Source organism: Pseudorca crassidens, chromosome 20, assembly GCF_039906515.1.
Source record: "Pseudorca crassidens isolate mPseCra1 chromosome 20, mPseCra1.hap1, whole genome shotgun sequence".
Lineage (NCBI taxonomy): Eukaryota > Metazoa > Chordata > Mammalia > Artiodactyla > Delphinidae > Pseudorca > Pseudorca crassidens.
The window spans coordinates 59,328,498-59,345,030 of NC_090315.1; the positions used below are offsets into that span (position 1 = coordinate 59,328,498).

Here is a 16,533-nt window from a genome sequence, read left to right on the forward strand (position 1 = left end):
AGAAGGTACAGAGTATCTGCAGGTGGTTGAACTTCCACAGAGGAAGGGAAATAGAGATTGAGGGTCGTGATCAACAGAGAACGTGGTGGTGGCACTCACTATTAGCAGTTACTATTAGCAGTTACCTAATGCTGCGTAACAAGCTATCCCAAACCTAAACGTGTCGGGGTCCGGAAGCGGCTCGGCCGGGCGGCTCTGGCCCAGAGCCTGGTGTAAAGGAACGGTTGCTGGGGCTGTGATCTCATCAGAAGGCTCCCCTGGGGCTGGAGGAGCTGCTGCCGAGATGGTTCATGCTTCAGTTGGCTGTTGGCCGGAGGCCTCAGTTCCCTGAGTGTGGGATTCCCTACAGGTACCTAGGGCATCCTCACAACCTGGCAGGTGACCCCCGCCCCCCCCATGGCTCAGGTGATCCAGGAGAGCGCAGGGAGGTGGCCAGGGGCCTTTGATGACCTCACTTTGGCGGTCGCCACGCTTCTGGCGTGTTCTGTTCAGTGGAAGTGAGTTGAGAGGTCTGGCCCACATCGAGAGAAGAGGATTCGTCCCCGCCTCTTGAAGGATGAGTGCCAGACTTGGACACGTTTCTAAACCACCGTAGTCAAGCGTAGCTGAGCTCCGAGTGTGTTGCACCTCTTGGTCTGGCCTCACGGTTGGGCCTTGGACTGGTCAGGTGGTGTCATGAGTGGTGAGAACATTGCATCTGGGCCCAGGAAATGGGGTTCGAGTCCTAGATGTGCTGCTGAGCTGTGTGGCCCTGGATTGTCTGTGTGGCCTTGGGTCGTCTCTGTGACCTTGCGTCATCTCTGTGACCTAGCTTCGAACAGCTCCTGGCCTCGGTGTCCCCGCAGGCGGCAGGATAAGAGCTCCAGTCCCCCTCTGTCCCGGGGTGTCCTGTGTGTTCGCGTTGACCAGCCAGTGCCACTCACGGATGTGGAGAGCTGGGCTGTGTGACTCCCGGCCCGGACACGGAAGGGATGGGGGTGGGGGTAGGAGGCACAGATTCGGCAGGTCGGGTCCCATTTTGCCCAGCCTGACCCATGTGAGCCTAGCCAAGCCCCTCGCCCACCCGAGACCTGGGTTTCTGCCCCCGTCCGCTGACCAGCTGCGTGATAATAACAGCGACTCCTGGGATGCGCCAGCCGTGCTCTGGAGCTTCTCACGGAATTTACCTCCTTGAGCCCTCACGGAATTAACGTCATGAGGCAGATCCCCCATTTATAGGTGAGGAGACTGAGGAGGCTCAGAGAGGCCGAGTAACTTGCCCAACATCACACAGCTGCAGGTGGCAGAGCCGGGATTCAGGCCCCAGCGTGTGGCAGCCTGGTCCATGCTGAGCCTGACCTCCAGGCCCCGTGGCCGGCAGCACCTCCTGCCCTCCCTGTTCACACCGTCCGTGGAGGAGGAGAGGGGCTGAGGGGGCCTGGGCCGAGCTTCCGGGACATGGCGTCCGTCGGGCTCCACGGCCCTCCAGTGGCTGGTGGGGTGCTGGCTTGGCCGAGAAAGGACTCTTGTTAGGAACCTGTGTTTTCTAGTGACCAGCCTGCTGGGGCAGGGACCCTGCGCCCCGCTGGGTTCTCGGGTTTCTCTGGTGGGCCTGCAGTGCCTGTGGGCATGTGGTTCCCACCCTCTCCCCTGTTCTTCCAGAAGGAGGAGGCCACGCGGGGTCAGCCTCGGGTTGGTGCCGCCCCGGCCGCTCAGGGGGCCTGTCGCCTGGCGTGGCTCCGCCCACGTGACCCGCCGGCAGCTGGGAGGCCAGCCTGGGCACAAGGGCGCTTGTGCAGGTCCTTTATTTCCGAGGTGCGAGCCCTCTCCCGAGAGAACGGTGTTCCCTCGAACTTGCGCCTGCCTCAGTACTGCCTTTTATGCGCCCCCCACCCCATCCCTGCCGTGGCCGTTTATGCGGCTGAGCCCCCAAGATCTCTTTTGCCGCCCGCCCGGCGAGAGGGCAATGGTGGCCGCGGCCCGGCTCTCCGGGACCCTGGGTTCAGGGCGTGTGTCGGTGCCCGCGGCCTCTCCTGGCTAGTTCTGGGGACAGGGCAGGTCTCAGGGGCCCACCCCTGCCTGGCCACTGGTGGGGTCCCCAGTGTTCACCTGGCTACCCACGGGGACAGGCATGGAAGCAGGTTGCAGTTAGACTCGAGTTGGACCGTATGCAGAGTGCTGCAGAGGTGGCGTGGGCTCTGGGGGTTGCCGAGAGCCCCTTGGGGTGGGGACCGTGGCCTGGGGGCAGCACATGTTCCTGCCCTGTCATCTTCTGGGACACTCTGTGCTTGTGCGCTCTCACCCCTCCCATGACTCGCCAGGTCCCCTCCCCAGGTGACCCCGGGTGTTCCCTGGAGCTGTCCCTCCTAGGTCTCCGTCTGGGGCTTCGCAAGTGCGTTTACCTCTCCCTGCACCCAGCCCGTTGCCCGTGCCACCCGCGAGGCCGTGCGCCTTGACCTACGCCTCTCGAGTGTACCCACGGTGAGGGAGCGGGGATGCGGCAGGTGCCCCTGAGAGGGCACGAGAAGTTAACCGAAGACTTATGGCGCTGTTCACGCCCGCCCGCGAGGGAGCCCGGCCGATGTCAGTGGGGCGCGTGGGGCCGGGTGAAGGTTGAGCCTCCTCAGGACATGAAAGGCCGGGGGCTCATGGGAAGGCCTCTGATGTCACTCCTGGCGGGTGGCGGCTCCTTGGCCCGCGTGGCACCTGAACCTGGACCCCCGTGGGAAGGGGGCTTCCCCTGGACAGCAGTTTAGACCTGCGGTCGCGGGTCTTTTAGCGTCTAGGCGGGGTTTGCACCGGGCGAGACGGCAGCAGGGTCTGCAGGTGGCTGTGTTCTCTGCCTGTTTCTCTCCTCTGAGGCACCTTCTCAGTGCAGACCCGCTGGGTGCCTGTGGCTTTGGGATTCAAAGGGGGACGGTTGCGGCACAGGAGGGCTCCAGCCAACCCGCCTGGGACGATCCCGGGTCTGTGCTGCCTGCCCGTACAAGCCTGTTTGCTTTTCTGGAAGGAAAAGGATGTGCTCCATCTGTCTCCAGAGCGACGTGCTGAAGGCCTGGCAGAAGTGTGTTCGTCTTCCTGATCGTCAGTGGTTCGGCCCTTTCCCTTGCCTCTGGCGTTCTCTTTCTTGCGAGGACACTGGCCCCGCGCCTTGGTCTCCGTCCCCCACGCCTGTCGGGATGCTCTCAGATCTTCCGGAGAGGCTGTCGGCTCGGGCCGGGATGAGCCGTTGGGCATCTGGACTCACAGGGGTCCTGGGCACAGCGGCTCTTCGCTTACGGAGCCGAGAGGGTGGGGCTGCCCGCGGACGCCGGGGTCGCGCCCCCGTTCTCTGCGCAGCGCTGGCTCTGCTCCGTTTCTCCTGTGCTGCCGGGGCCTCCGGCTCAGCTCCCGCTCCCCGCATGCCGCCCACTGGCACCGGCCCCCCAGGCCGCGCAGACCCCGCTCCGGTGCCGGGCCCTCCTGCTCTCTGGGTGACTTCTGGTTCTTCTTTTCCTGTTTCAGGCATGAGCCATGAGCCCAAGTCCCCTTCACTAGGGATGCTTTCCACCGCGACCAGGACCACCGCCACCGTCAACCCCCTCACCCCCTCGCCGCTCAATGGCGCCCTGGTGCCCAGTGGCAGCCCCGCCACCAGCAGCGCGCTGTCGGCCCAGGCCGCGCCGTCCTCCAGCTTTGCTGCCGCGCTGCGCAAGCTCGCCAAACAGGCGGAGGAGCCCAGAGGTAAGAGGCGCGCCCGCCGGGCGGCTCCACGAAGCGGGGGAGAGAGCGGCCCCTTCCTTCCTGCCCAGGCCTCGCGGCTCCTGCGCTCGGGGGGCACAGCCGGTCCCACGAGCCGCCGCCCCGCACGTGCACGGGGCTCCGGGGGCGGGGCCGCTCCCGCCCACGTGCTTGCACGCCCGCGTCTACACGTGCTGGCTTTTCTCGTGCTGCCTCGTTCTGGCGGGGACCGCGCTGTCTGACCCCCGCCCGTCCGGTGAGCCCAGCGGCCCCAGCAGCTCTGCTTGCTCCTGCTTCCCGCGCTCTCTGCTGCTCTGTCCTTCTTTGGCTGTAGGACCACCGAGGGGGCGTCCGGCAGCTGTGGCTTCAGAGGGTGGATGTGCTGCACCCCGATGCGTCCCTCAGGAGCCCCCAGCCTGCCCCGGGGGCCTCTTCCCAGGTGGCATGTTTCCCGGGAGCAGCAGGCCTTGATACCCCCTCCAGACGTGGCAGGGAGCAGGGTCTCTGGAAACCCTCTTTATCCCGAGTGCCCCAAAGTGGGGGCGCAGCTTAATCCGTCCAAGGCAGGGGTCTTGGGGTGGCATGGACAGGTGTCCCCCAGAGGTCCGGAGCCCCAGCTCCTGGTGGGCAGTGACGTGCTCTGTGACTTTGGGCAAGTGCTGACCCTCTCTGAGCTTCCGCCTTCCTGTTTGTACGACGAGGCTCGCTACAGCTCTGGCTCCGGGCACTTCTAGGGCTGTTAGTCCAAGAGCTGCTGGCTGGAGGAGTGGGGCTGGCGGGCAGTTTGCAGCCAGAGCTGCTGGGAGGCCTGGGCCGTTGCGGGTTCTGGTGCAGGCCTCTCAGGCACCCTCTGGACTCACTGCTTGGAGGCAGGGGGTCGGCCTCCCGGGCGGAGGAAGCAGAGACCCTGGGTGCCTCTGCCGGCCATCTGCCTTGCCCCAAATGTCCAGGGCTTGGCGTCCTGGCTTCCAGGCCCTCTGGGGCACCCAAAGAACACGTGTGTGGGAACTCTGTCTGTCTTTGTGGACTCTGGGGTCTCTAGCTCAGCAGAGCGGACATTTGCCCTGACCGGGGTGGCTGAGGGTCTGCTGATTTCTGAATCTGACTTGTCTCCACACCCTTGCTGATCACGTGGTTGTTGGACGGAGGAGGAATGTGAGGGGGGTAGACAGGAGTTGACGGGCAGCGTGGATGTGGCCCGGGAGCGAAGGCCTTCGGGGCCCGGTTTCTGCGTTGCTAGGGATCGCCCTCACTGCTGGTGTCCGCCTGCCCTGGGCTGTTCTGTCCACCCAGACAGACCTTCCCAGTCCCTGCACGCGTGCCCCTCCTTGCCCACCACGGGACTCCTTGGCCACGCGGCCGGAGAGCAGATACGGTGAGCTCCGTGCCGGCGAGGCCCCCAGAACAGACGTCCTGGGCTGGCTGCGAGCACCCCGGGAGTAGCGTGCACAGTGGCACCCTGAGCTGGGGCCGAGACTTGGGGGGTCTCTTCAGAGTCGACGCGAAGCCCCCAGGGCAGAACTTGGTCTCTGCTTTGGTGTCTTCCTTCCCGGCATTCCAGGAGGTGGAGAAACAGGGCTGTCGCAGCTTTCAAAGACAACTGTCAGCACGTGGGAGACACTGGGGCCATCTGGCTGAGTCACCCCCGAGCGTCAGGGCTTCAGCCAACAGCTGTGTCCGCTCCCGGGCAGCTGGGCTCATCCTGGGGTGACACCCCCCATCTGTAGAGGATGTGGCAGTGAAAGGGCGCGTTACCCTCCTTGCCAAGTGGGCGGTGGAGAGGTCTGCGGGCGTGGCTCACGCGAGAGCCTGCCTTGGTGGCCTCCGTCTCCTCTCTGCTGCCCCAGGCTGGCCCCAGCATCCGGCTCGAATAATGGGCCGGTGGACAGCCCACGTGCCGGAGACGGCCGGGCCTCGCTGGCCGGGAGCAGCGTGTGCCGTTGTGGGGCGGACCCTGCTCCCCGGGGGCTGCGATCTGGGTGTTCTACGTGACGCCCGGGAGCTTTGTGACAGAGGATCAGGAGAGAGAGGAGAGGGGCGAGCCACGCCGGCCTGAGCTTGTGCTGTCCGCCGCTGGTTGACCCGAGGCTATTCCCATCGTTCTGATGAGAAAGCCGAGGTTTGGGTTGGGGGGTGCTCAGTATTTGGACCCTGGGCTGCCCTGATGCTCCAGTGACTCTGTGTGTGTCCTGGGGACTTGTGACCTCATTTCTGACTCTGGGGGCCCCAGGCAAAGTCTGGAGTTTCAAGCAGCAGCGATGAGATTCACTGGCAGTGCACCAGCTGGTGCACCCCAGTGGGGCTGTGCTTTGAAGAAATGAGCTCAGTTACTCTCTGGAGCATCCTCTGGGCCACATCCCATGCCTGGTCCCCGTTTTTCTCACGGAGTTGCCCCAGCTCTGATGGGCTGTCTCCCGTCTGTAGAACTGGCTGGCAGCCCAGAGTCGTCGGCCCATTGTACAGGTGGGGAAGCTGAGGCTCAGAGAGGTCAGGTCATGAGCGTGAGGTCACACAGCTGGTGAGGACACGCCCTGTGCTCCTCAACTGCTGCTCCTTCAGCCTTTCCAAGTGGATGTGGAGAGCCGGACTTAGGACGGCAAGACTGAGTGCATGGTCCTGGCGGGGGAGGGGGGGGCACCCCCTTCCCACCCCCCAGCACCCACCACAGTGGTGCAGGGAGCCCTGGGGGGGGCTCTGTGCTCCCCACAGAGCGGGGGACAGAGTGGAGATGTGGGCTGTCAGCTTCTGGAAGCCTGGGGGCTGTAGGGGCACAGGGGGGAGAGCCAGCAGCCCCCCAGCTCCCCTGCCTGCCTCTCCACCGGGGACCAGAGAGCCCAAGGGGGACGTTTTGGTGATGGCGGGGGAGGGGTTGATTTTTTTGCTTGTTAATAACTTCTTAAGGTATAATTCACGTCCCGGAAAATTCATCTTTTAAAGGACACAATTTAGTGGGTTTTTGTGCATTCAGAGTTCTGCGACCATCACTCTTAATTCTAGCATGTTTTGTCACCTCTAAAAGAAACCCTGTCCCCACGCCGCCCCCGGCCCTGGCAGCCAGGACCCGCTGTCTGGACACCTGTCGCCTGTGGGCGCATGCAGCCCCGCGGCTGACTTCCGCTCTCAGGCCGGTGTTTGCAGGGCTGTCCACGCACGCAGCCCCGCGGCTGGCTTCCGCTCTCAGACCGGTGTTTGCAGGGCTGTCCACGCACGCAGCCCTGCGGCTTCCGCTCTCAGACCGGTGTTTGCAGGGCTGTCCACGCACGGCACACTTCTCGCGGGTGGTTGGCACCGCACACCTGGCACCAGGTGTGTGAGGAGGTGGACCCAGCAAGGGCTCTCCCCTCCCGCATCGCGGCAGTGAGCGTTTATCGAGCACCTGCTGAGTACAGGGCAGTCTCCCACTGCGTTCCCAGCACAGCCCTGGCCTCTGTTCTCTGTCCGTCCTGCTGGTGGGCAAAGCCGAGAGCTTTGGGCTCTGGTGTCCCGAGCCGTAGGCAGCAGAGGGGACTCTGGGAACTCCACGGCCTCCTGCCCCACCCTGGCATCCATGTCCACCTTCCCAGAGAAGGGAGCCACCGCCTCTGCCGCAGCTGTCCCTCCCTAAGGGCGAGGCCCCCGTCTCTTCGGGGTGACCCAGGACCCCATGGCTGACCCCAGAGGGCCCTGTCCCCAAGGGCAGAGGTCCCAGGTGGAGCAGGTACGGCGTCCCCTCCTGCACAGGGAGGTGGTGGGAGAGGCGGGCCCGACGGCAGAGCCAAGACAGCCGAGGCCACAGCCCTCCCCCCACACCCCCGCAGGCCCCTCCTGCTGCCCGGCCCATGCTGGTCAGCCGCGGGCCGCCTGGGTGCTGACCGCAGCCCTGGGCGCCTCCGGCTGCCTCGTGACCCTCTCCTCCGGCCCCGCCGCCCCCCACGCTGCGGAAGCGTCTTACCCCGAGCCGTGGCCCGGCTCTCCCCTCTGCTTCCCCGGCTGATGTCTTTCCTCACGTCGTGTCTCCAGGCTGCAGTTTAAAAATCCAGTTCAGAGCAAGTAATCCACGTGCCCATCATTTGCTCTGCCCCCAGAGAGGGGATGCGAGGAGGAGACATTGGCCCCCGCTGGGTTTTCATCTTTCCTGAGGCTTCTTTGCAGCCCCAAGGTCCTGCTCCGTGCCTGTCGGCCAGCGGGGGGCCGGGTGTCTGTCCCTGGGGGACTCGAAGGGCCTGCCTGTCCGGGGAGGGGGAGGGGCCATATCTGCCTGACCCTGTAACCCAGTCTGACACGGGCGCCCAGCAGGGTGGACACGGACGCCGGCAGATTCTGGTTCACGCCCTTGCTGTGTGGCCTGGGCACGGTGCTCTACCTCTCGGAGCTGCCTTGTGTCCTCAGGATGAGGGTAGCGTCTAGGGGCTTCCCTGGTGGTCCAGGGGTTAGGGCTCGGTGCTTCCAATGCAGGGGACGTGGGTCCGATCCCTGGTCTGGGAACTAAGATCCCGCATGCCTCACGGCACAGCCAAAAATAAAAAAGGTAAAAAAACAACAGAGGCTGAGGATAACGTCTCTACTCCGTAGATTCTGCCGACGTAGGAAGAACACGCTAGCTCCAGGTGCGGCGCCGTGTGCAGCAGATGAGATCCACCCACGCCGTCACCCCAATCCCGGCCATCCCCACCTTCCCCCACCCCTGCGGTGCAGCCAGGGCTTGAGGGGCCGGCAAAGGAAGGCGAGTGCTTCCATGGCTGAGGGCGGGGCTGAGTTGCTGTGCACGTGTCTCGAGGCCCAGATTGACCCCGTTTGGGGGACAGCCCGTCCTGTCCGGGCCGGAGGAGTTGCCACGGCTGCTCCCAGACGTCCTGACAGCGTGGGTGCGCGCAGGCCCAGGGCATCCGCTCCCTGTCACCTCGACCCTCGTCTTGCCTCTTTGGAGAAAGGGAGTCCCAGGCCGTGACCAGGCCCACACAGCACATTCTGGAAGGAGCCTCGGGCTGAAGGTTTGGGCCCCACGTTGGTCCCGGCTGTACCCGTGGGACCCTTCGGCAGTGACAGGCCGGGGCCCCCTTGACTGAGGCGTCCCGCAGCAGTGCCCTTGGCGTCTATCTTCGGCCCCTTTGCCGGCGGGGCGGCGCGGAAGGAGCAGGGTGGGCTCCAAAGCCACACGGCCTGTGCACATCCCACGTGTCCCGTCCCTCCCGGCGGGGTGTGGGGGGCACCGAGCGGCCTCAGGGAGCTGGTCTCCCGTCCGTCCCTCCCGGCGGGGTGTGGGGGGCACCGAGCGGCCTCAGGGAGCTGGTCTCCCGAGGGCACGAGCACCGTTTTCGCCGCCTGCAAGAGAAGTGACTGACGGACCCCGGCTTTGTTTGGACCCGACGCAAGCAGGCTGGCAAGGGCGGCGCGGCCCAGGACCCCGAGCCCAAGCGGGAGGGAGCGTGCCTTTCTGCAGGCGTGTTTGCCGGCCGCGGCCTCACCTCATCTTGTCGCCGGCTTTGCGGGTGGGTCTGGTTTCCCTGGGGCCCCTGGAGGAGGCGGGAGCATCCCTCCCTCTGTCGGGGTTGGAGGTGGGACTCTGCCCGCCAGTGGTGCCTCACTCAGCCGGCCTGAGTCAGGAGCGGGGGGGAGGCGCCCCTGTTCTGCCATCTGAAGCCTGCCTCTTTCAAAGAACGCAGCGAAACAAGTGAGCGGACACGCGTGCGTGTCAGTCGTGTGGCCGCAGGGCTCGGCGGGGCTGGGCTTCCCAGCGTGTCTGCAGCCCCATCTGTCTCGTGGCACAGGTGTGAGCGAACAGGGGCGTCCTCGGCGCCCCGCCCTCCTTCTCTGTGCTCTGGGCCGGGGATTCAGAGGAGAGGGGGGCTTGCGCCTGCCCTGATGGGGGCTGCCCGGCCCTGAGACGCTGGGACAAGAGGCCTCCCCAGGCCGTGTGGCTGAAACAGCGACTTTCCCTGCCCCCCCCTCTGAAGCCCCCTCCGCCTTCTCGCCCCCAGTTCCTCTCCTGTCCCTGGATGCGCCCCTTCTCGGCCCCTCGTGCCCCTCAGCACAGCGGAAGCCCACCGTCCTCCCAGCCCCCGTCCTGCTCATCACCACATCGTGGGCCCCTGGAAGTGTGTCTTGTAAGAAGGACCACGCCTTGCCTTTGCTGGCTGGGGTTTAGTGACCGTCCTGTGACGCTACGTTGGGGCAGGTGTGCCCCGCCCGCTGGTGGCATGAGGTGGGGTGAGGGCTCCTGGGAGGGGGCTTTGGGTGGACGGGCCTCCGGCTGTTCCCGCGCCACAGAGGAGCTGGCAGGCAGGCCGGGAGGGCCTCTTCCAGGAAGGGAAGCGGGCAGAGGGCAGCCCTGCGGCTCTTTCTCAGGGGGTTCTCCCTGAGCCCACAGGTGGGTGGGGCCATTGCATGTGCCGTGTGCCCGGCTGTCGCCGCTGCGCCCGGCCTGCGGGGAGTCCAGGGGGTCCCCCACCTCATTCCCCGCCTCCACGTGATGATGGTGGGGATCTGCACGTGCTCGTGGCTGGCGGGTCCCTGCCTGCACCGAGTGAAAGTCTGGGCGAGGCTCAGCCCGGCGGGGGGACCCCTGCTGCTTGGCGCTCGCTCCATAATCTGTCACCGGCACCTGGGCTGGCCCTGTGGTGCTGCGGCTCTGGCCACGGGAGGGGGCGTCTCGGGAAGGCGTCCCAGGGGTCCTCCTTTAGGGAGCACATCAGGTGACCGTTGTCCCTCATCGGCTCTCCATCCCTCCCCGGGTGAGGCGGCCTGACTCAGTGCAGGCTTGTGCCCGGGGAGAGGGAGGGCTGTGCGGCGGCACTGAGATCACACTCTGCAGTGCGCCGGGCAGGGGTGGTCCCGGCACAGGAGCCGTTGTTTAGGGCGCCCAGTGGGTGCTTCAGGTCGTTCGGGTGGCGTCTAGGGAGCTGACATGCTGCACTTGTGTTTCCAGGCTTGTCTCCATCTCCCCTCACAGCGACTTCGGTGTCTCAGCTGTTAATTACATGGGCTCAGGGGGCCTCGGGCGCTAATCCGCGAGGTCAGATGACAGAGGTGACACGGAGCGCTGTGCACAGTCACCCCCTCCGCACCCGCGCGGGGCTCGCTGCCGCCTGCCGTGTACCGCCGGTTCATTACAGCTCGCGCCGCCCTGAGAACGGGGTCGGGGGCGATCGCGCTAATTGGCGGTTGCGTGGTCAGGCATCGATCTGGCTGCCGAGCGAGGCGTCCGGCCCGCCCCTGAGGGACGAGGCTGCTAATCGCCCGTGGCCTCCGGGCGGGCAGGGGCACCTGGCCCCCAGGCTCCGTCTCTCGCCCTCCCCTCCTCCTTCCTCACTCACTGCCCAGCGCTTGGAAACGATGCTGATCCGTGGAGACCTGCTAATGGCGTGGGGCGGGGGCTTGGAGGCCGGAGGGGGGTGATCTGAGAGGTGGGCGGGGACGGGGGAGCGGCGGGGTCGGGAGCCAGGTGGCCCTGAGTCTCTGTGCTCAGGTGGCGTGGCCACCGGGCCCTCCTGGCTGTGAGGCCCCAGGGGCTGGCACAGGCTGGGGCTCTGAAGTGTCTGCTCCAGCTTCCCCCCGTCTGCCCGGCCCCTCGAGGAGCAGAGCCCACCTGGGCTTGACCCCACCGTTTTCTCCAGGCAGTGCAGCCTCTCCCTTGACTGGTGGGGTTCTCGGTGTGTTTGTTTTCTTTCTTTTCGCTCCCTCTACCCCCAGGCGGAGTTTACACAGGGCGGCCCGGGGTGCAGGCTGGGTACACGGTAGGTCCTCCTGCTTGGTGGCCGAGAGCTCTGGTGGCTTTTTACCCCCTCCCCGCTGTGTCCTTCCGGCTGCTGGTGGACGTGGCGGGAGTTTCTCGTAGGGGCCGCCCGCCTGCGTGTTTGGTGGACGGCAGCCTGCTTTGCTGGGGCCCCAGGAGCGGGGTTACCGTGCCAGGGCGTGGGCGGTGGTGGGGAGACAGATGCTCCCAGTTTCTCCAAGTTGCACAAACCTGGTGAGCGCTCAGGGTACAGGGGTTTCCCGGCCTGGTCAGCCCGCCGCCTGCCTCCTGCTTCTCCCTGGAAGCTGGCTTCTCGGGTGGGCCCCGCCAACCTGGCAGACACAGCTCGTTTCAAAACTTTGGCGGCTGTCCCACTGGGAAAGGAAGGCCGCCGACGTTGTCGCCTGTCGGCTGTCCCCAGGCGGGCGGTACTGACAGCTGACCGAGGCTGGAACTTGCCCCACGGCTGGGATCCTGACCTGGTGCTGGGTCTCGGTGGTTGGCCCGGCCGACTTGGGGTTGCAGAATTGTGTGGGCCGTGGTCGGCGGATCTGTTTGGGGAATCGGGGGTCACACGTCAGGGGCAGCAGCCTTCAGGTGCCTCCTCACTGCCCACTGGCCGGGCACTGACGGTGAGGGCTGCAGGTGAAGGGGGCGCCTGGCCTCAGCATCGTTCTTGGGGCTGGCGAGCGGCTCGGCTGGGGGCAGGTCTGGCTGGCCCGGGTGTCTCCCCGTGGGGCTGCCCCGTACAGTTGTTCAAGCTGTGCACAAGCGTAGGGAAGCACGCTGCTCAGGGCGAAGCTCTGTCCCAGGGTCCGTGGGGCCTCGGCTTCCGACCACTCTGCCTCCTGGTCACTGCTGAGCCCGCGCCTCGACGGTCGGGGCCTCTGGGGCAGAGGGAGGGGTGACTGTCTCCCAGCACCCTGAGCTGTAGGCTGCCGTGCCTCCCCTTCGAGCAGAGGTTTGATTAGGTAGCAGGAGTGTGCCCACTCGAGATGGTTTGGAGAAAAGACGCGGGTCTTGGTCCCGGGGACCCAGGAAGGTTCTGAACAAAATCCAGGGAGGATGTGCTGCTTGCGGAGGGGGGAGTCTGCTGGCCCCAGCTTCCCCCCCCCCCCCGCCCCGAGGCCCCAGGTGCCCCACGTGGGGCTCCCGCAGACAGACGCCGCCCAGTTGAGCCCGTCAGAGGGGAGCTCTGCAAGATGGCGCGTGTCCAGGCTGCTGCTTGGGACTGTCGTCAGCAGTCTCCTCGGCCAGGTCCACCTCCTCGGGCCGCCCGAGCTCATGCAACCCCCGTGACCATGGGCGAGCGCGGTACCTGGGACGAGCTGAAGTTCTGCTGTGTAGTAAAATCTGGGGGTCCCCTGTCTGGCCTGCCCCAGATTCAGGGCCCTGGGTGCTCTCCGTGGCTCTCAGGTGCGGTGGGGTTTGTGTCGGGGGCCTGTGGGCCATGGGGCCTCGGGGGGGGGCATGTGAGGGGTCTCCTCTGTCCCCAGACTGCAGCCCAGAGCAGTGCGGGGTGTGGATGTGCACACGGCCGAATCTCGTTGGGCCTGGGTGTGACTCTCGGGGACCCCAGGACCAGGCCCTGCCGGCAGCTCCAGCCCTCAGGGGCCACTCTGCTGCCCGCCTGCCGGGATAGATATCCCACCGGGCGGTGACGTTGGGGCGAGCCTGGGCGCTGGGGGTGGGGGAGGGGGGACGCACCTCCACCCCTCGCTCACAGGCGGCCCCGCCCCTCGCGGGAGGAGCAGCTGCCGGCCAACCTGGCTGCAAATGGGTGACTTCCTCCCAGCCCCCCGGGCCCCGCCCTCTCCTCCCACCCCACGCACCACCACGACCCTGTGCCCCTGCCAGGAGCTAAACCAATCCCATCCTCCTGCCACCCTCCACACCACCCACCTCGGGGGGCAGCACATGGGGGTGATGCTGAGGGTGGGGCTTCTTTTGGAGGTGATGGAAATCAGATAATGGTGTCGTTTCCACAACGCTGTGAATGTGCCCAAAACCACCGACCTGTATGCTTTCAGCGCCGGATCGTAACTCAGTTCTTAGAACTTGAAATGAACGCGTTCGGTATTTTGAAAATACAAGCCTTCGTCAGCCACGCCCTCGCCTGTTCCCCACTCTGCCAGGCCCGTCCAGCAGCTAGGACGCCCGCCCTCGAGCACACAGGGGGCTCGCAGGGAGAACTTCGGGCCTTTCTGTGCACCTCGGGCGTGCCCACCCCCTCGCTCAGAGCCTCACGTGCAGCTGCTGCCTCTTGTGGGGCAGGTTCAGCAGGCCCCTCACTCACCCTGCGCCCAGCGGCCCACATCAGCCCCGGTGACCCGGGGTGTCGCGCACGGCCCCCAGCTGCCGTGGGTGTAACTCGTCGAGCCACACTTGCTCCGCCCCCGGCTCTTTCTCCCATTGTGGGGGGGGAGGCTTGCGGTGAGCAGCATGGGGCACGGGAGGCCCTGTCCGTGGGTGGGGGTGGGGAGGTACCGCCCAGATCCCAGGCTGGGGCGGGGCGTCCGCAGGAGCCCATGTGCCCCTGCCCGGCTGCTGGGGGCCGGGGGGCACCCGCTCAGGCTGCTGTGTCCTTCTCCCGCAGGGTCTTCACTGAGCAGTGAGTCGTCCCCCGTCTCCTCTCCGGCCACCAACCACAGCTCTCCAGCCAGCACGCCCAAGCGCGTGCCCATGGGCCCCATCATCGTCCCCCCCGGGGGCCACAGCGTCCCTAGCACGCCCCCCGTGGTGACCATCGCCCCCACCAAGACCGTCAATGGCGTGTGGAGGAGCGAAAGCCGGCAGGTGAGTGTGGGGAGGGGGCTTGGGGGGGGCCGGATGTGCCACAGGCGCTGGGGAGGCGGCCTCCCGCGGAGCGGGGCTGGGTTTCGGGGTTGAAATCCCCTGCCCCAGCTCACTTCCCTGAGCTTGTCTTTTTCTCTGCAAAATGGTGTAAGTACAGCACCTACCTGGAGGGTCTGTGTGATTCAAGAAGATTCATGGGCGTTAGTGGTCTTGGGCTGCCAAAACGAGCCTCACAGAGCATCACAGATGGGGGCTTATTTAAGACAGATTTATTCTAGAGGCTGGAGGCCCAAGTTCCAGGTGGGGACAGGGTCAGTTTCTCCTGAGGCCTCTCTCCTCGGTGTGTAGGCGGCCGTCTTCTCCCTTTCTCTTCCTGTGCTCTTCCTTCTGTGTGTGTCTGTGTCCTAATCTCCTCTTCTTATAAGGACACCAGTCCTATTGGATCAGGGCCCATGCTCGTGACCTCGTGTTACCTTAATTACCTGTTCAAAGATCCTGTCTCCAAATATGGCCACTTTCCGAGGTCCTGGGGGCTGGGACTCCAACATAGAAGTCTTGGGGGACAAAGTGCTTAAAATGGTGTTTACACGTCCTAAGCACTAGATAGACAATAGCTGTTATGATTATTCTCTATTGCACAAACAAGGAATCGAAATAGCGAAAATACCAGCCCGTATTTTCACAGATCAGATTTCCTATTTCTGTCTTAACTTTCGAAGTCCGCCCGCCTCAGGAGGCCCTTTCCCGCGCTTGGGGGGGTGGGTCCCTGGTGTGACGTGGCTGTGCAGAAGGAGCTCGTGGCCTTGGGAGCTGCCCCTGCACCTGCCTACCTCCACCACCCGCCCCCAGCTCCGGTGCTCCCAGCCTGGAGGGGCCCTTCCTAACTAAGAACACTGTCCCTGTGCTTGTCTCCTGGATTTTTCTGGAGTTCCCAGAGGGATAGCACCACTTGGAAATACTAATTAAACCACAGAGAAAGTGGGGGGGGAGCGGGGAGGGTGGAACTCTCCCCTCGCCCCCCTCGCAGCTCTCTGCCCTGCTGGGGCGGGTGGGGGGATGGGCCCAGGGCCCCAGCTGGACATCACTCAGGGTCTGTCTTTTCTCTGCCCTGGAGGTGGGGGGAGCCAGCCTCCGTCCACAGAGGGGGCCACCCTCAGGCAGGTCCTGACCACGGAGCCCAGTGGGGACCCCCTGAATTCCTGGAGATAGGCCAGGGGGGACCGTAGCTTGACTCCCACATCCGAGGTGATAGACACTGCTGGGTCGTCACCTGGCCAAGGCCCCCGTGCCCGCCTAGAAGCTGCTGCCTTGGCTTTGTCGCTCTACCCCGAGTGCAGTTTGGAGGCAGGAGAGCCAGGGCAGGGCCTGGTGAGCGGATCCTGGCCAGAGGGGTTTGGAGATGCCCAAGACGCCGCAGTCCTGGTTTGAGGGAAGACAAGGGGTCTTCACCAGCATCTCCTGCCTCCAGAGGGGCCCGTTGCCACCTGGCGACCAGCCTCGACCTCGGGGCCCTAACCACCTGCGTCTCCCCTAACTCCCGGGGGCCCAGATGGTTTCTGATCCTATTGCCACGTCCCTGGTTTGGCCCTGGCTGGTGACGGCCACCCACGGCCCAGATCCTCCCCTCTGGTCCTGTCCCCTGTCCCAGCAGCTGCTATCCAGACCCAGGAGCCTCCTAAGCGACCCCCTCCTGGACACTCAGGTGCCTTGGCCTTGGGCCCCTTCCCCCCAAGCTCAGCCCTCCTCGGGGTGGAGGGGGGTCCTCACTGCCTCAGAAACACCGAGTAACCCGCAGAGGAAGGGCCGCGGTGGCTCTCTGCAGCCACTTACCAAGGCGGTGGTTAATGAAACACTAGTGCCACCAGGGAGGGCGGCGGGAAGGGAGCTGGATCAGTGGGTGACGTGCAGCTCGTCGGCCCCGGCACAAAGGCTCAGCAGAGAATTGAATCCGCCTGGGGAGGGGGAGACCAGGAAGAGCAGAGTAGTGAGGGGGGAGGGGGGCTTCCTGAAGTCCCGGCACGTGAGTCACGGGGGGCCCTCCCGCGCACCGGGGTCACCGGTATTTCCCAGGTAGCGGGAGCTGTGGAAGGACAGATGCAATGACAAATAGTCTGTTTTAAAGCTAACAGGGCATGTCTGCCCGGCTGCCTAGTGGAAACCTCTCTAATCACCAGAGAATGAAGGATTCTCCTCCCTTCCTCCCTCCTCCCCCCCACTCCTTCCTTCTTTCATCTCTACAGCTGCGCCTGCAGCCGCTGCTCAGAAATGAGAGCTGCCCGCAGATGTTCCTCGGGGCGAGCCCGGCCGCGGGCCGGCGCGGGGGCCTG

The 16,533-nt window shown here is 65.3% G+C and overlaps 1 protein-coding gene across 13 annotated transcripts in view; it reads left to right on the forward strand.

The window, feature by feature from the left end:
* GSE1 (Gse1 coiled-coil protein) overlaps positions 1-16,533 on the forward strand; it is a 420,023-nt gene that overhangs the window by 379,723 nt on the left and 23,767 nt on the right. For 8 of the 13 annotated variants that reach the window (XM_067719404.1, XM_067719403.1, XM_067719405.1 and 5 more), the window contains 2 exons: positions 3,484-3,702; positions 14,007-14,206. In XM_067719404.1, the coding sequence (XP_067575505.1) occupies positions 3,484-3,702; positions 14,007-14,206 (419 nt within the window). Of the gene's footprint in view, positions 1-1,893; positions 3,044-3,483; positions 3,703-14,006; positions 14,207-16,533 lie in introns of those variants that run through there. The other 5 variants (XM_067719406.1, XM_067719412.1, XM_067719414.1 and 2 more) reach the window with 2 other exon arrangements.